Raw genomic sequence first — 19,412 nt, forward strand, 5'->3', positions numbered from 1 at the left:
GCTCCCGGATGGTTATAGACATCAAGTTCATTATCAGGAATGGGCATTCGAGGTGGTCTCTCCACTATTGCTTAGCTTGCCAATTGGTGTTATCCCTTTAGATCACTCGAGGTCGCTCTGGTGCCTGATCTGTATTCGATCCTATGATTCCCTCTTCCCCCTATTCTACCCCCACCCCCTCAACTTCCTTTTCCCCCATGACCAACTCTCTTCTTCCCAGGTCCCACTCCCCCCCACCCCTCACCGTGTTCCCCATCCATTCAGGGGATCTTGTCTCCATCCTCTTCTCTTGGTTGTTGAGATTTTGAGATCCCAGGATCCCCACCTGTGTAAAAACAAAAAAACAGACCAGGCGTCCTACCTTCCTGGTAGCTACATGTCATCTGCTTGATTATACCTACTACCCTTCCCTGTCTCTGGATTTTCCGCCTAGCTAAATCCTGCCTGTCCATTGGCTGACACAGCTTTATTCATTAACCAGTAAGAGAAACAAACATATTCACAGCATACAGAGGGACATCCCCCATCACGCCTGATCCCCAGCATTGGAGCCAGAGCCACACATAGTCATGCCCGGCTTTTACGTGGTGCTGGGATCCCAGCTCAGGTGCTGATGTTGCAGAGCAGATACTCTCACCCACTGAGCCATCTCTCTCCCTAGTTCCCGTGCAGTGCGTGGTGTTTTCCTTAGCAATTTGGCTTCACTTAGTTACCCAAGCAGGCCTTGAATTTTCTGTCTTTCAATCTATTCTGCCCAAGGATCTGGGATCTCAGGCTTAGAAAGTTCTCTAAATGCAGTGTCTTCTTTAGCCTTTTAAACCAGGATTCTAGAAGAACAGAACTGATGGAATGAATTTATGAAGACACATAAAGGTGATTTATAATGAAAGAATGGACTTGTCAGTGAAAGCAAGCAAGCAAAAGGTGTGGCCCAGATTTTTTTTTCTGAGACAGGGTTTCTCAGTGTAACTTAGTAGACCAGGCTGGCCTTGAACTCACAGAGATCCGCCTGCCTCTGCCTCCCAAGTTCTGGGATTAAAGGCTTGTGCTACTACTGCCTGGTGGTGTGGCCCAGATTAAAGGTGGATTTTCCCACTTCAAAGACCATGATTTGAGAGAACCCCTGTCTCAAAACAAAAACAAAACAAAAAACAAATAAAAGCAAAAAAGATCAGGATCTGAAGTGGGTCTTTCCACTTCAAATGATTTGATTAAGAAAAAAAATCCCTCACAGGTGTACACCCAGCCATTTTGGGTTATAATTAATTCCAGATATATACAAGTTGACAACCAAGAATTTCTGGTTATCCATATAGTTTGAGGAGTGCCCAAGGAAATCACTATTGCTCTGGCACCATTTGACCTAGAGCTCTGGTCATGTGACTCTGGGCCCCAGTCCCATGCAGTGTCATCTGTGTGACATCCAGAAAAGCTAGAGAGCACACTGGGGAGTCTGTGAGTCTCACTGGCTGCCACCAGCCAGGATGGAGTCTGTCAGCTTCAGGGACAGGCATCCCTGACGCCAGCATGACACTCCAGCCGTTTGTTTAATTCCATTTTGTGTGAGGCCTTTGGCCCGTTTCAGGTCCTGCTGGTGGGTGGAAGGCTTTGTGAATAAAGGTGGGATCATCGATGTGGCTGGCCCAGGATGCTGCAGAACTCAATTCTGAGGCCAACACTCCTCTCTTGACAGAAATGCCTGGAGCTGAAGACAAGCCTTCTGGCCCGCCAAAGGGGCACACAGTCATCACTGGACCGCCTCCGGGCCCTCCTGAGACTGATCCAGGGTGAGCAGATGCTCCAGGTTGCTATGGCAACTACCAGCCCCACCCCACTTCTGGCCGGGACCTGGACCAAGCCTTCCACTACCGCCATGCGCACCACCCTCCAGCACCCTCAGAGCCACAACTGACCCCAGGGACCTGCATAATAATACTCACAGAAAGTTACTGGGACTTTGCTCTCAAGACCTGGGGAAATCTGTCAGCCTTAATTCATAAACTCTATGAATTTCAGACAAAACTAAACTAGACAGAGTGACAGAGAGAAAATAGGAGTGAGCTGAGCATCCCACAGCCAGAATTGGCATGAGGTGGATCCCTGTACCTATTGCAGGGGACCACCCAAGGGCCAGGTGAGGGTGTCTCAGGCCAAGGCACAGGCAGCCGTCACCCTGGGCTGTCAGGCCTTCCTAGCTTTTGGCTTTCATGCCTAGCTCTCTCGTTGTGTTGTCCCCCTCAGGAGAGGAAGACTTCAGGCTGTGGAGAGTGGGGCAGACAAGGCCACATGCAGCCTGCAGGGAGGCAAGCGAAAACAGATGGCTGGTTATTGAGGTGGCAGGGTGAGCCTCTGGTACGAGAGAGGGTAGCTAACCTAGGTTGTTCTCCAGTGGCCCTGGGACTCCCTGTGCCCTGCTGGCCCCTAACCCATCAGTATTACTATGTTGAAACTCAGTCATTTAACTGGACGGGTACCAAGCCAGTTTCTCCTGAGGTCACTGCTGCATGGGCTGCCCAGCCTGGCCTCTGCCTCATTCTTCCCTAACTCACGCTCTTGCTGCAGCCCACCTCTTCCTGTTGCCAATCTCTGGAGTTTTCCTCATGGAGCTCTGGGCTAGACAGAGCAGTCAGCCACCATGGGAGACCCCTGGCAGGTTTCTCCTCATGATGGAGGCCTTTAGAGCACTCTCCTTTGCAGGAGCCACCAAGCCTCCTGCCCACTTCTTGCCAGTTAAAGACACTATGCCAAAAAGAGCTTCACACTTTTTGTATAGCGTTTTTTTGTTGTTGTTGTACGATCCGTAATGTGAACTGCACCCCTGCCTGTCTTCCTCTGCATCTGGTAGTCTCTGCTCCAATACCGGAATGGTAACCTCCCCTGAGAGGGGCCAGATGGAGCACCCAGGGGGATTTAGAGATCCAGCAGGGAGGCAGAGAGGGTGGTGCACTTGAGGGCCTGGCCTTTGGAGACTCCAGAGCCCTCCTCCTCAATGCTGTCTCCTCATTTGCAGGGAGTGCAGGTCCCTAGGTACCCAGGGGTCTCCTGCACCTCTGCGAGCCATGCAGCCCACTTTGCAAGCCCCACCCTGTCCTGAGGGACGCAGCACAACCCATAGGCGATCAGGAGCCACAGGGCTCCCCCGAGCATATCACATGGTGCCGAACTGCAGTGAGCACTCGTGCGTGCGCCGGGGCCGCAGCCGCACACCTGTGCCCACGGACACAAGTGCAGAGTGGGAAGGCTGGCCGGGATCCCACCACCAGCTACTGTCCCTCTTGTCATTTTTCACGACTCCGGGAGAAACTGTGCTGTAGGATACAAATCTATTTTAATACACATTACACTGGGTTGAACAAGATTTTTATATTCTTTTATCGATGAACGACGTGAGCTGTGCGAGGCGCACGTCTTTATATATTGGTTACGAGGTGCCGATTATGCATTGCCGCATGGCTGGTGACGTAACTGTCTTCAGGTTCTTTTGTTGGTTGGATTTTCTTCTTGGGTGGATTGAGTTCGATTTTGTAAGAAATGTGGGAGGATGTGGAAGGTTGGACCCGGGAGGGGGAGCTGCTGATGTGTCTCAAGACTTAGATTTTTTTGGGGGGGACCAAGGAGGACTGTCCAGTGGATAGTGGCTAGAGAAAGTGTTTGTCTTAAATATACCAGTGTAGTTTTTCCTTCTGTATGATGCATTAAACCCAATTTCAAAGCCTGGTGGTTCTGTGTCCTTACTTTCAGTGTGAGACTCTGGGGAACCCTGGGGCAACTGAGTGGGTTTCAAACTGGCTAAAAGTTGGGGTCACGTGTGTCCCCACCCACTCCAAAGGAAATCAAGAGCTTTTGGTGTCCACCCCAGTCCCGGGAGGTAGCGGATTCACCCGTTATGAAAAGCACCATATCTGCCTTGGCTTGGTGGCTGTGCAGAGCGCCTGCTGCCCCACTCACTCCGGCTTCTCTTGTCCTCTTCTTCACCCACTCACTCTGCCTCCTGGACACATGAGCCTACTGCTGCCTCAGTGTTTTCCCGGAGAGCAGAGACCGCAAGCACGAACTTCAGAGCCTTCAAAGGGGCTTGAATCAGTCTAGAGATCAGGGCTCACCTTGTGTACCTGCAGCTATGGCAGGAGGAAGACCTGTTGAATGCTGCCTGTGGTACTGGGGATAGAAACATGCATGCATGCATGCATGCCCCCCAATGCATACACTGCAAGACTGGACAGCCCACCAAGCATGTGCACTTTGAGTGCAGTTGCTGGAGGTGGGGGAATACATAGTTTGAGGGGACCCAGAGATCAGCTTTGCCTGCCCTGTCTACATACAACCCACCCTCCTGCCTCCGGAGCAATCTTCACACTCTCCTTTACAGTCCCCAGATCTGTTCTCTAGCCCACCCCTCATCCCATTGCTCCCCTAGAACAATCTATGTAGTCAGTAGTGACTTTTGGACAGATCCAGCAGATGCCCTGCTCATGAAGCCCACGTGACCTCCTAATGACACTTCCCACTGAAGCACCTCACATGGCCTCTCTAGAATGACTGTCTATTCCCTCCTATCTAACCCCCATATGCTGGAGACCTTCCATCTACATCAGCCTCTGCTCTCTCCAGAGCTCTTTGGACAGCTCTCCCCTCAATTCCTGTGTCTACATGTGGCCACCCCAGACTGACATCACTAGAAGGTATCTCAGATTCAGCATAGGCTCCTTCCCCAGCAGTACCCCAAGAGTCACCCCCAACCCCATGACCTCCACGCCTATCTCTGGTAAATCAGTCAACTGCATCATTGGGAAAACTGGAATGGAACCTATATCCCTGCTGCTCCAAGGTCTCTGTCACTTGGCCCTCAGTCTCCTGCCCTGTCACCTAGACTTAGACCACTGCTGCGCCATCCGCCTGCTCCTTCCCACTCAGCTGCGGTCCCTTTTCTGCTAGTGACAGGTGTGGGTGGGACAACTGCTAACAGGTCTGTGTCCTGTGTGCTCACTTACAGTCCAAGCCCTTTAAAGCTCACCAGCCTTCCTTGTGGCATACAGGGCTCTCTGTTCTCTGGGTCTCTTTCTGCTGTGTAGCTGGAGGTTTCTCATCCCACCCACCAGTTCCCAAATAACCACTCTAAGGCTTAACAGTATATAGTTGTTTGGCCAATGGCTCAGGCATATTATTAAACAGCTCTCACAATTAACCCATTTTTATTATTTTGTGTTTTACTACAAACTTGTGGTTTGTTACTTCACATCTTGTTTCCCCAACAACAACATGGGGTCTCCCCGATTCTGCCTTCTTTTTTTTTATTTATTTTTCAGTTTAAATTTAGATAAGAAACAAGGTTGCTTCCCAAGTCAGTTCCAGGTCCCTCTCCCTTTCCCTCCCCTCCTCCCGTGCCCTCCCCCCAACTCCCCCCATTATCCCCTCATTTCCCCAGGGAGGGTGAGGCCCTCCATGGGGGTGTCCATAGTCTGTCATTTCATATAGGGCAGGGCCTAGACCCTTCCCCAAGAGTTCAGGGTGAGAGTGCACCTCACATTGTTGGATGGGAGTCCAAAGTCCGTGTGTATACTCGGGATGGGTACTGATCTGTTGCCCAAGGCTCAATAGATTGCCTAGGCCTCCTCAATGACACCCACATTCAGGGGGTCTTGATCAGTCCCATTCTGGATTCCCAGGCTGATGCCTGGGATTCAAGAGCTAACCTTTATCAGGTCAGCTGTTTCTGGGGGTTAAACCAGCCCAGTCTTAATCCCTTTGGTCATCAGTCCTCCCTCTCTGTTACTGGCTTTCTTGAGTTCAGCTCAGTACGTAACCGAGGGAGTCTGCCTCTTCTTCAATCAGCCACTGAATGAAGTTTCTGTTTCCCAGACTCTCTAGCCATGGGATTGTAGGCTGGCACTCCCCAGACCTATGTCTAAAATCCATATATGAGAGAATACATGCCATGTTTCTCTTTTTGTGACTGGGTTACCTCACTCAGGATGGTTTCTTCTAGTGTCATCCATTTGCCTGTGAATCTCAGGATTCCATTTTTTTTTTCTGCTGAATAGTACTCCATTGTGTAAATGTACCACATTTTCTCTATCCACTCTTTGGTTGAGGGATATCTAGGTTGCTTCCAAGTTCTGGCTATTACAAATAATACTGCTATGAACATAGTGGAACAGACATCTTTGTTGTATGAATGGGCATCTTTTGGATATATGCCTAAGAATTGCTGGGTCTTGTGGTAGGTTTATTCCCATTTTTCTGAGGAATCTCCATACTGATTTCCAAAGTGGCTGAACCAGTTGGCACTCCCACCAGCAATGGAGGACTGTCCCCCTTTCACCACATCCTCTCCAGCATAAATTGTCGTTGGTGTTTTTGATTTTAGCCATTCTGACAGGAGTGAGATGGTATCTCAGAGTTGTTTTGATTTGCATTTCCCGGATGGCTAAGGATGTTGAGCACTTTCTCAAGTGCCTCTCAGCCATTTTAGACTCCTCTATTGAAAATTCTCTATTTAGTTCTGCAGCCCACTTTTTAATTGGGTCCTTTGAAGTTTTGGAGACTTGCTCCTTGAGTTCTTTGTAAATTTTAGAGATCAACCCTCTGTCAGATGTGGGATTAGTCAATATTTTTTCCCATTCTGTGGGCTGCCTTTTTGTCTTGCTGACTGTGTCCTTTGCCTTACAGAAGCTTCTCAGTTTCAGGAGGTCCCATTTATTAATTGTTGATCTCACTGTCTGTGCTACTGGTGTTATGTTCAGGAAGCTGTCTCCTGTACCAATTCGTTCAAGGGTACCACCCACTTTCTCTTCTAAGAGGTTCAGTGTGGCTGGATTTATGTTGAGGTCTTTGATCCATTTGGACTTAAGTTTTGTGCCTGGCGATAAACATGGATCGATCCGCATTCTTCTACATGCCAGCCTCCAGTTATGCCAGCACCATTTGTTGAAGATGCTTTCTTTATTCCATCTGCCTTCTTTCTTTATCTGTTTGAATTTCCCACCTGGCTCTCTTCTGCTTGGCCACAGACCACATCAGCTCTATTTATCAACCCATAAAAGCAACATATATTCACAGTGTACGGGAATCCCACACCGCTGCTGCTCCCCATCTCCACCTCCTGCCCAACTCAGTCCACAAAGCGTGCTCCCACTGCAGGGCCCTGCTCACACAAGACCTCTGCTCCGCACTCTCTCACTCACTGCAGTCCCAGGTTGCTTCAAGACCGTCTGCTCCTTGACCAATGTCCTCCTCTCACAGAAGCTTTCCCAGCTGCCTGGTAGCAGCTTCTGCATGGCCTACTCACCTCTGCCTGTTCCTGCTGGTTCTTTAGACTTCCCAACCCATTTTACACTTTCTCTATCGGGAAGATGAGAGTTTATTGGCGTGTCAGGCAAAATGCTTGAATGAAACATAGTTCGGATTCCAAGTTTTCAGTCCATCATAGTGGGCGGTGGGAGGCCTGGCTGGGCAGAGCAGGTCACACAAGAGTGGCCAGGAAGAAGAGGTACAGAGAGAAAGGGTTTGTTGATAAAGAGACAGAGACTTATGCTATCTCTCTGGTCCTAGTCCCTCCCTCCTTTTTAAAATTGTTTGGTTGACATTTATTCGTGTAGTCATTTATTTACTTATTTTAAATTTAGTTTGTGTGTGTATGTGTGTGTGGTGTCATTGAGTATATGTGTGTGTGTGTGTGTGTGTGTGTGTGTGTGTGTGTGTGTGTGTGTGTGTAAGCCACTTTGTTGGTGCTGGGAACTGAACCCAGGTGCTGTGCCCTTTGCACAGCCTGGCCGAGAATGTGCAGAGGGTGTCGGGATTGATGACACAGAGACCAGTGGGTGGTGCAAAGAAAGCATCAAGAAGAGCTCCACTTTATTCTTACCCCGGCTGGCTATATGCCCTGACACCAGTGTCGGGGTGGGGGGTCAGGAAGAGGCGGTTTGTCATTGGAAAAGGTCAAGGTCAGGGTGCTCCCATGGGCGAGCCCTTATCAGGAACTTATTGCTCCGGTAAACATTTCTTATGGGCACTGGATTGTTTTTAGTAAACATGTTTTCTACCGATTACAGCTGCCTGCTCCCAGGCTGATGGGGAAGTGGGCCTCTGGCCAAGGTCTCTTGTCCCCACAATTCCCCCTTTTTTATTTTCTAATGAGGCACTCCTGTCTTAGGTCAAGTAGGGTCACCCTCCCTTACCCGTCTTTAGGAGACCTGGCGACCCCTGTCTTAGACGGGAGGTCTCTTCCCCACAGGTTGTCCGTCATCAGAGAACCTCATCCTTGAATCATCTGTAACCAGACTTCACGGCTACCGGGATTGCCATGGGCTAAGATGAGCAATACTTGGTGACAGATCTGTTGCCTATGGAACAAGGCATGTTTGAACTCCGTATTAAGCCAAAATGCCTACCGCCATTGCCACCACTCCCAGGACCCCTATTGACATAGCGCCTCCCCGTCGATGTACCCATCCCCCGACTTGGGCCATAGCATTCTACCAGCCTTCCTCTGTTACAAGGGTAACCCGAATGTGACTTACATTTACAATTTGATGGTCAAAACAGTGATAAAGTTTACAATCATTCCAAGATCCACTCAGGAAAGCATTTAAAAGGCACACTCGCACAGATACATTAGGTATACTCATTGATGTTACACATGTAGCATGATAAAAATATGAACAAGAGGCAATTTGTTCCTGTAATGATGCAGTTTGTTGATTTAACATCAGCAGCCCCAGCTGAATATGTGAATTGGACGCAATCTGGATGGACAGTGCTTCGCTAACTCTACCAGCAAGGCTGCTCACAGTCTCTGCTTTGGTGGAAGATTAGGCAATAGCAATTCTGGCCACGGCAGCCGCGGTGACCGATATGGCGATGGCTGCGACAACAGCGGCCATGATGTCAAAGTCTTCTCACAGCAGCTGTGGTGGCCGATATGGCGATGGTTGCAATAACAGCAGCCGTGGTGTCAAAGTCTCTTTTTGCTGCATTAGGACAAGTTGCATTTCTCCAGAAAAACACACTGGCATAGGCGCAAATCCGGAAATAGGAACTACCAAGGTGATATTTCAAGTGGTCGTATCCTGTTCAAATACTGAAAAGGGGCTTTTGCCACTCATCAAGGTCCATACCAGTGTCCAATTGTTTTAAATGGATCCTTTTTTCCCCAAAGGGAAAAACTGGCAAAATGAATTCTGTTGTTTCAAGGTGTGTCAAGGGCAAACTGCTAATCTTCCAGTTCTTTGTTGGCTTTGGGATGAAAACTCACAGGTCTGGGAGGTTGATGCAGCAGGCCTGTTGAGAAACCGGAAATCTCGAACTGACTGTTTCCTTTCTTTCTCGGGCTGTAGATTCGATGACATCAAGGGTCAGGAACACTGACTTAGGAGATCTCACTCAAACTGGCTTGGTCAGGCTCCCACGGTCTCAGATCCAGTTTTTCTCTGCTCCATGCATCTCACCAAATGTTCTGACAGCCGCCAAGCTTTATTCTTTTCCTGCAACAAAACACAAACATACCCTCGACCCCAAATTAGGGCAGAATCGGGTCTTCTCCACTGTCTAGTGCATGGATGTCTCCATTTGACCTGAGCAAAAGTTGTTCAAATTCTATCATGCCAGAATCTGTCTGCAGCAATTGCTCACTGGCATTCACATTTTTAAAATTTTAAAATGAGGAGTGTATATTTAATGAATCATGTGGGGACTGGAGACATTACTCCCCCTTTTTTATTTTCTAAAATTTTGTTTGAACTGTTTGCTAACATCTGTTGATGCTGGACTATAACAGTAGAAGGATTTGTCTGCCCTTGTTAGTTAACTATCTAGGTGAATTGGGATCACAATCTAAATTACTAGTAGTTGCCCTTTAAAAAGGACATAACCATTAAGTATTTCCCAAAAACTTCTGAAAATCACTCGAAGATTGTAAACTATACTGTATTCCAAATAACTTTTGAAAATTATTTGAAGTTTGTAAGAACTTTTTCTAATCCAATCTGCCATTTACTAACTGTTACCAATTTTCAATTCACCCATTTTCAATCCACCTTCCAACTGAGGATTATCCATCAGGCAAAAGCCTTAAGATTTACTCAATCCACCCTCCAACTGAGGGCGATCTCTCAGGTTCCCCTTTCTTTTCCAACCTTGGTGTCGGGCAAAAGCCTGGAGATTTAATCTGGTACCCCTAACTTGTTACCCCTTTTTTATTTTCTAATTTATTTATTTTACTTTTTTTTTCGAGACAGGGTTTCTCTGTATTGTTTTGGAGGCTGTCCTGGAACTCGCTCTATAGACCAGGATAGCCTCAAACTCACAGAGATCCGCCTGCCTCTGCCTCCCAAGTGCTGGGATTAAAGGCATTTGCCACCAACGCCCGGTTCTCTAAAGATCATGGCGAACCTCCTCCCAACCTGGGACATTTAAGCCTCCCCCAGTAATGAACCATGGAGTCGCTCGTTTGATCCATTTGAGAAAGCCTTCCAGGGTTTTAGCCTTGACTGTAGCCCCCTGTTATTCAAGTAACCTTTTTACTTGATACCGTGATTCAAGCTTCCTGGCTCTATCCTCATTGTTTCTTTTCCTATTTTCTCCAATCCATCCCTGGCCGGCAAAAGGGACGACCCTGTCCACTTATCTGACTTTCACATCTCAGTGGGACCTCCAATTGCTGTGCCCCCTGCGCAGCCTGGCCGAGAATGTGCAGAGGGTGTCGGGATTGATGACACAGAGACCAGTGGGTGGTGCAAAGAAAGCATCAAGAAGAGCTCCACTTTATTCTTACCCCGGCTGGCTATATGCCCTGACACCAGTGTCGGGGTGGGGGTCAGGAAGAGGCGGTTTGTCATTGGAAAAGGTCAAGGTCAGGGTGTTCCCATGGGCGAGCCCTTATCAGGAACTTATTGCTCCGGTAAACATTTCTTATGGGCACTGGATTGTTTTTAGTAAACATGTTTTCTACCGATTACAGCTGCCTGCTCCCAGGCTGATGGGGAAGTGGGCCTCTGGCCCAAGGTCTCTTGTCCCCACACCCAGGTCCTCTTCAAGAGTAGAAGGCTTCAGCATAAATCCAGCCACACTGAACCTGTTAGAAGAGAAAGTGGGAGGCACCCTAGAACAAATTGGTACAGGAGACAGCTTCCTGAACATAACTCCAGTAGCACAGACACTGAGATCGACAATTATAAATGGGACCTCCTGAGACTGAGAAGCTTCTGTAAGGCAAAGGACACAGTCAGCAAGACAAAAAGGCACCCCACAGATTGGGAAAAGATATTCACTAACCCCTCATCTGACAGAGGGCTGATCTCCAAAATTTACAAAGAACTCAAGAAGCAAGTCTCCAAAACACCAAAGGATCCAAACAAAAAATGGGGTACAGAACTAGATAGAGAATTCTCAATAGAGGAGAATAAAATGGCTGACAGACACTTGAGAAAGTGCTCAACATCCCTAGCCATCCAAGAAATGTAAATCAAAACAACCCTGAGATACCATCTCACTCCTGTCAGAATGGCTAAAATCAAAAACTCCAATGACAGTTTATACTGGAGAGGATGTGGGGAGAGGGGAACACTCCTCCACTGCTGGTGGGAGTTCTGACTTGTACAGCCACTATGGAAAACAGTATGGAGATTCCTCGGGAAAATGGGAATCAGTCTACCACAAGACCCAGCAATTCCACTCTTAGGCATATACCCAAAAGATGCACATTCATACAACAAGGATGTCTGTTCCACTATGTTCATAGCAGCATTATTTGTAATAGCCAAGAACCTGGAAGCAACTTAGATCCTCTCAACTGAAGAGTGGATAGAGAAAATGTGATTTATTTACACAATGGAGTACTATTCAGCAGAAAAAAAAATGGAATCCTGAGATTCGAAGGCAAATGGATGGCACTAGAAGAAACCATCCTGAGTGAGGTAACCCAGTCACAAAAAGAGAAACATGGTATGTACTCACTCATTTATGGATTTTAGACATACAATCCCACTGCCAGAGAGTCTAGGAAACAGAACCCTCATCCAGCAACTGATGAAAGCAGAGGCAGATACCCACAGACAAACACTGAACTGAACTAGAATCCAGTGTCAGAAAGAGAGAACTGATGGGCAAAGGAGTTAAGAGTGGGCTGGTTTAACCCACAGAAACAGTTGACCTGAACAAGGGGGAGCTCTTGGACTCCAGATTGATGGCTGTGTGGAAAGCATGGGACTGACCCAGACCCCCTGAACGTGAGTGTCAGTGAGGAGGCCTAGGTAATCTATGGGGCCTTGGGTAGTATTTACCCCTGGCGTACAAATAGTCTTTGAGTGCCCATGCCACAATATGGGAGGCTCTCTCAGCCAGGACTCTTGGGGGAGAGCTTAGGCCCTGCCCTGGATGAAATGACAGTTACTGGAGATCCACCATGGAGGGCCTCATCACCCTCCTTGGTGATTGGAGTGGAGACTGAGACTGGGGACATGGTGGGGAGGTCGGGGGAGGAGGGGAGGGAGAGGGAGCTGGGATTGACATGTGAAACAAGATTGTTTCTGACCTAAATAAAAAAAAAAGAGTAGAAGGCAGTCTTAACTTCAGAGCCATCTTTCCAGCCACCCCCCCCCCCCCGCCCACTTTGCATTCCCCACAGCCTACAAACAAGGCACCACTTACTTTCGTAGTTAAATGGCTCTGCAGACACACCCAGGGGTGAGCTTCCCTAAGCCCCAAGGCACTTCTCAGCCAGATCAAGTTGACAATCAGGATTCCCCAGCACAATCTGCACAAACAAAGGGGCCGGAGAACAGAGCCGCTGGCCCAGGTCGCCTGCCTTCTGTCGAGGATGCAGTGCCAAGCCGACTGAGCAGCGGTGGAGGACCCCAGCTCCATTTGCCTTGTCTTCACAACCCGTGTGGTCCACCTCTGCCCATCTGCCTCGTCCACAAGATGCAGGGCAGCTGCTACTGCCTCCGGCGCCCACTAAACCAGGGTACTCTCCGAGCACCCCTCTGCCAACTCCTGCACTTTGCCAAGACAGCCCCACATCACAGCTCTGCCACCCGAGAGGAACCCCTCAGCTTCCAGCAGCTTCTCGTTCCACCCAGATGATCCTGTGCTGGGACAGCCCACAGGTGGGATAGTCTCCCCCCAGGACACCCCGTCACCAGTGCTGCCTGTGGCCTGACGTCACAGGGGAGAGCCCAGTGCCCCATCTGCAAGGCTACCCAGATGGACCACTGGATAGCCACCCAGGGTAACTATGGTGACAGGGACTCACCTCTTTCCATAAAGCACTGACACGGAGGCCACTGGTTGAGGCTATCCTAGGCTGTCACAGAAAGTGAAGACACCAGCGGGGGCTCGATGTTGTGGAAGTGTGCTCCAGGCCTCTCGGCATCTGGTGGCTTGTGGCCATTCTGGCCTCTTCCTTGGCTTACAGAAGCCTCTTTCAGCTCTGATTCCATCACCATTTGGCATCCAAATCTCCCTTTTGACAATGTCCTATAACGTTAGAGCAGTCGTGTGACCTTAGCTTGACCGGGCATCTGCAAAGATGGCAGCATGGGCATACACAGCACCTGGGGCTTTTGATGGGCACAACCCCCATGTCATCTGCACCTGTCCCCTCCAGGAGATATTGGTGCAACAGCAGGAAAAGGTGGGCCTCCGAGAGGTGAGTAGGAGGGAGGCCTATATCTTTGTGGGCAGGATCAGGTGATCTTAAAAGAGGATAGACACAGGGGAATTGGCCCCATACACATATGATATTAATCTTCACTTGAGAAGATCTAGAATCATCTAGAAGACAAGCTTCATGATGCCTGTGAAAGAATTTCTGGACTGAATTAACTAAGGAGGAAGGACCCCCCCTTAATATGGATGATACCATACCACTGAATAGACTGTTCAGCCTGGGGTGTTTTGTGGTAACAGCACAGAGACAAATAGGACAGTCCTGGAGTCATCTAAACTTGCTCCTATGGTTTCTGCCCCCACCTCCTTTTTTTCATGAGACAGGCTCCTTTGCCCAGGCTGGACTCTAACGTGTTCTTCTGATCCTCCTGCCCCAACCTCCCAAGTACTGACTGGCATTGCAGCTGTTTGCTACCACACCTGGTTTATATGGTGCTGCGATGGCACCCGTGGTTTTGTATATGCAAGTCAAGCACCCTACCAATGGAGCTATATCCCCAGCCATCACGTGGGGTTTTAAAATATTTATTGCTGGGCACTTTAATCCCAGTATTCGGGAGGCACAAACGGGTAGAACTATCAGTTTAAGGCCAGCCTGGTCTACATAGTGTGCTCCAGGCTGTCCAGAGCTATATAAAGACACCCTGTCTCAAAAGATAAAAAATAAATAAATGTTATATATAACCCAGATTCTGCTTGCCCAGCCTCTCTTCCTCCTCTGCCTTGACTGTCTGTGACTGACGGTGACTAGCGATCATTTCTGACCAGCATTACCTGTAGGGTCTACAGCCATGCCTTCTCCAGTGGGATCAGAACCCCAGTTTGGTGGAGGGGATTCTTCTTCCACGTTGCTCTGACCTTGGAGACTCTCTCACAGCCTTGGGATGTCACTCAGAGGTTGAATTCACCTTGCCAGCTGCCTGACCTCAGCTTTGCCTTGATTTCTGTGTGGCCTCGGTTTCCTGATCAGCCCCTACCCAAATGGCTTGCACTTGGTAACCCACCAAATCTTCCTGCCGGTTGGAACAGTTGTCTAACACCTTCCGGCATTATCACAAACACAAACAGCATCTGCAAGCTGCTTCTGCCTCCATCCTCTTTCCTTCCTTCCTTCCTTCCTTCCTTCCTTCCTTCCTTTCTTCCTTCCTCCCTCCCTCCCTTCCTTCCTCCTTCCTTCCTCCCTCCCTTCCTTCCTTCCTCCTTCCTTCCTCCCTCCCTCCCTTCCTTCCTCCTTCCCTTCCTTCCTTCCTCCTTCCTTCCTCCCTCCCTCCCTTCCTTCCTCCCTCCCTCCCTTCCTTTCTTTCTTTCTTTCTTTCTTTCTTTCTTTCTTTCTTTCTTTCTTTCTTTCTTTCTTTCTTTCCTTCTCTCCTCTGCCTCCCAAGTGCTGGGATTCAAGGTGTGTGCCACCATGACTGTCAACCTCCCTCCTCATCTTTGTAGCTCTCATTCTTCTTGCTTCCTAAGGCAGCTGGATGTCTAGTTCAATAAGGAAAGGAGGAGCTGAGGCTTGGCATCTTTTGTCTTGTTTCTCATTTTAGTGATATTTCAATAACGCCACCATAAGTATTGCATTAGCCAGAGTTCTCTAGAGGAACGGAATGTGCAGAATGGATGAATATTTAAAGGAGGTTTATTACATTAGCTTAGATGGCACAGGCTGGGGAGTCACACAATGTTTGTCTCACACAGGACAGGTTGGGAACCCAATAGCTTGTTCCATGAAGCTAAGTGCCTCAGCAGTCTCAATTTGGGTTCAAAGGCCTGAGGGTGACACTGACATTCAATCTGGGTTAGAAGGCTGACGAAGCTGGCTTCAGATTCCAGTAGAGGATGACTGTAGTTATATATTATTTATGATTTATTAAAAGCTTGCCTGAGGATTCAGAAAGCAGAGTCAGCCACAAGCCATAGAAGCCAGGCACACACCTTTAATCCCAGCAGCCAGAAGCTAAAGGGTGGTGGCACACACCTTTAATCCTAGGACTCAGGATTAAGAGGTAGACGGTACTCTAGGAGTCCAAGGCCACCTAGATCTATACAAGAGTAAATCAGTCTAAAAGAGAATTACAGCTCACACCTTTAATCCCAGGACTCATAAGAGATATAAAAGGCAGGAACAAGGTCTTAAAGCAGGCATTCATTCTCCAGCCACACTGAGGAGAAGCAGCAGTTTGAGACTTGGTGAAGAGCTCATGAATTAGCAAAACAAATGCTTTTCCCTTGGACATCCTTGTATCTGAGCCCCAGCCACTGGAAGGTGCCAGCTGTTCAGGACAGGTCTTTCCACTTCAATTAATGTAATTAAGAAATCCCTTGCAGGCACGAGCAGCAGCTTCTCTCATGGTGACTCTAGGTCACATCGAGTTGATAATCAATATTATGATAGATGGAAAGTCTCTTTTGGTCCGGCGGTGGTGGAGCACGCCTTTAATCCCAGCACTCGGGAGGCAGAGGCAGGCAGAACTCTGTGAGTTTGAGACCCACCTGGTCTACAGAGTGAGTTCCAGGACAGGCTCCAAAGCAATACAGAGAAACCCTGTCTTGAAAAGAAAGAAAGTCTCTTTTGGTCTCAGTTTGCTTTGAGTTTTATTTTTACTCGTGGTGTGAGTGTGTGTGTGTCTTCATGTGCACACATTAATGCATATGTGAGTGCATGCATGTGTGTGTGTGCACATGAGTTCAGGATGCCTGTAGAGGTCAGAAGAGGCTGTCAGAATCCATGGCTGGACTTATAGGTAGTTATGAGCTACCCAAAGTGGGTGCTGGGAAACAAACTCTGGTCCTCTGCAAGAGCCTCAGTTGCTTCTAACTGCTGAGCCCTCTCGCCAGCCAGAAGGCTTTGTTGTTTGTTTCAAAGCTGTAGTTGTGCTGGGCGGTGGCGGCACTCGCCTTTAGTCCCAGCCACTTGGGAGGCAGAGGCAGGCAGATCTCTGTGCATTCAATGCCAACCTGCTTGACGGAGTGAGTTCCAGAAGAGCCAGGGCTGTTACACCATTTGGGGCGGGGTGAGGGGGTGAGATTGTTGTTGTTTTTTATTTTTTTCAAATGCATATACCATGCTTTTAAAACCATGTGAGTGACCTCTGATTATTTATATTAATTTGCAAACACTATCCCAAGCTTAAACTCTTGGAATAAACCGTGCTTGCTCGTGGCTCAGCGTTCCATCCATACTGCTCCATTTGACTTGCTGATATTAAGTGTTCTGTACTGATGTTTCTGCAGGATGTTAAATCTCTGCTAGTCCTTTTGATGTCTTGGACAGCTATACTAAATAAATCAGAAACCTTGTTTCCCTAAAGTCTTTTTGCTCGAATGCTCTAGCGAAGCCGTCTGGAGCTGGAGTGAGAAGGCGTCACATTTCCATTTAACAGTTCAGTATGTTTAATACACGGGGCTGTTGGGGTATTCCATTCTGCTGCCAGTTTCAATACGTTGAGTTATTCCAGGAATTATCACTTAGGCTGATTGTGGCGTAAAATTGTTCTTGACATTTTGATGATCATTTTGCTCTCCGCACACGCTAAAGCGATGAGCACATTTCCTTTTTTAATTTGTTCTTCCTCTGGTCTTGATCTGTTGTCTATTAGGGGTTCATGAGTGCATATGTTTATGTGAAGTGTGGATTTGTTTATATTCTCTATCGTCTATTGTGGATTTATTGGTTTTGTTGGCTTTGGGTTCTGAGGATGGAGCCCAAGTCAAGGCTCTGAGCTGAACCCCAGCCCCAATTTCTTTTTCTTTTTCTTTTTTTTCTTTTTCTTTGTTTGAGACAAGGTCTGTTTCTACAGCCCTTGCTGACTCAGAACTCACAATCCTCCTGCCTCAGCCTCCCAAGGACTGAAATTAGAAGTGGGTGCCACCACACCTAGCTTACACTGGTTACTTTTTCTTGTTTCTGTTGTTGGTCAACTTGACACCAGCTGGAGTCGAACCTTTTCAGATTGCTTGTAGGCAAGTCTGCAGGGCGTTTTCTTGATTACTGATTGATGTGGGAGGGCTTAGCTCCCCGTGGGCAGTGCCAGCTGTAGGCAGGTGGTCCTGAGTTCTATAGGAAAGCAATCTGAGGGAGCCATGAGGAGCAAGCCAGTGAGCAGTGTTATTCCCGATCTCTGATTCAACTCTTGCCTCCCGGTTCCTGCCTTTTGATTTTCCTCAATGATCAACTGTGATTGGCATGTGTAAGCCAAATAAACTCTTTCTTCCACACGTTGCTTTTAGACACAGCGTTTATCAGAGCAATAGAAATCAAACTACTGGTCAGGTGTGGTGGCTTTCACCTTTAACCCTAACATTGGAAGGCAGGGGTAGGCAGATCGCTGAGTTTGAGGCCAGTTTGGTCTATATAGTGAGTTCCAGGACAGCCAAGGTTGCATAGTAGGCTGAGAGAGAGAGAGAGAGAGAGAGAGAGAGAGAGAGAGAGAGAGAGAGAGAGAGGGAGGGAGGGAGGGAGGGAGGGAGGGAGGGAGGGAGGGAGGGAGGGAGGGAGGGAGAGAGGTACCTCTTAGCCCAAATTTCTGTTGCTTTTTGTTTTCTCGCCTTGACTCTTATGTTGCAACACTAACCACTGCTTTCAGATCGTTTCTTTGTTTTTTGTTTTTCCCTTACAGGCTTTTAGCTCTCCCCAGAAGTCCTGCTTCATGAATGTTGATATGTTCTGACATTAGCACATTTTTAGATTATTTTCAGTGTGACTTCAAATTATTTTCTCAGGAGATGGGGAAATGACTCAGTCAGCAAAGGGCTTGCCATATAAGCCTGGCAAGGACCTGAACTTGAACCCCAGAGCCTATGCAAAAAAAAAAAAAAAAAAAAAGATGGCCATTGTGCCGCTTCCTTGTAACTCTGTTATGGAGGAGGCAAACAAGCAGGACTCTGGGGCTTGCTGGCCACCAGCCCGTTCTAATTGGCCAGTGAGAAACTCTGCCTTTACTGAAAGGTGTGGTTGGAGAGACGGCAGTTAAAAGCACTTGCTTACTGCTCTTGCAAAGGACCCAGGGTTAGTTCCTAGCACCCATGCCAGGTGGTTCACAAGCAACTGCTTCATCTCTAGGTAATACAGCACCCTTTCAGGCCTCTTCAGACACCTACACTCAGGCACACAGCCTGACACAGATGCACATGCACACACATAATTAACAACAAAATATTTAAAACAACAACAAACCAAAAACCATGGGACTGGAGAGAAGGCTCACAGTTAAGAGCACTGGCTGCTCTTGCAAGAGGACCTAGGTTCAGTTCCCAGCACCTAGACGGTGCCTCACAACCATCTGTAACTCCAGGGGATCTGATACCCTCTACTGGCTCTCCTGGGTACTGCATGCACAGGGTACAGAATGCACAGGGTACAGACATACCTGTAGCAAAACTCTCATACACATAAAATAAAAATAAAATCATCCTGGCTTGGTGGCACATGATTTTAGTCCTAGTACTCAGGATCTCTGTGACTTTGAGGCCAACCTGATCCAAATAACAAGTTCCAGGCCAGCCAAAAAGTCAGGTGAGCCTGAGAAATGACACCAGCCTTCACATGGACAGGGCACACTGAACACCTTACGCATGCATGTATTAGAAATTAATGTCTTTCACACATTCTGGCTTCTTTAACACACTGATTTGTGTATTTCTTCTTTTTTTCTTTTTTTGTTTTTGTTTTTATTGTTTGTTTTTCAAAGCAGGGTTTTCTCTGGCTTTGGAGGCTGTCCTGGATCTTGCTTTTGTAGACCAGGCTGGTCTCAAAC

The 19,412-nt window shown here is 48.0% G+C and overlaps 1 protein-coding gene across 3 annotated transcripts in view; it reads left to right on the plus strand.

The window, feature by feature from the left end:
- The window catches only part of Phf21b (PHD finger protein 21B), a 67,039-nt gene extending 63,327 nt beyond the window's left edge, over positions 1-3,712 (plus strand). For all 3 annotated transcript variants that reach the window (XM_005067053.4, XM_005067054.4, XM_040754043.1), the window contains one exon: positions 1,694-3,712. In XM_005067053.4, coding sequence (XP_005067110.1) covers positions 1,694-1,912 — 219 coding nt within the window. In that variant the 3' untranslated portion in view covers positions 1,913-3,712. The remainder of the gene's footprint in view (positions 1-1,693) is intronic.
- Positions 3,713-19,412: the final 15,700 nt, after the last annotated feature.

This window comes from Mesocricetus auratus, unplaced genomic scaffold, assembly GCF_017639785.1.
Source record: "Mesocricetus auratus isolate SY011 unplaced genomic scaffold, BCM_Maur_2.0 Super-Scaffold_100010, whole genome shotgun sequence".
Classification (NCBI taxonomy): domain Eukaryota; kingdom Metazoa; phylum Chordata; class Mammalia; order Rodentia; family Cricetidae; genus Mesocricetus; species Mesocricetus auratus.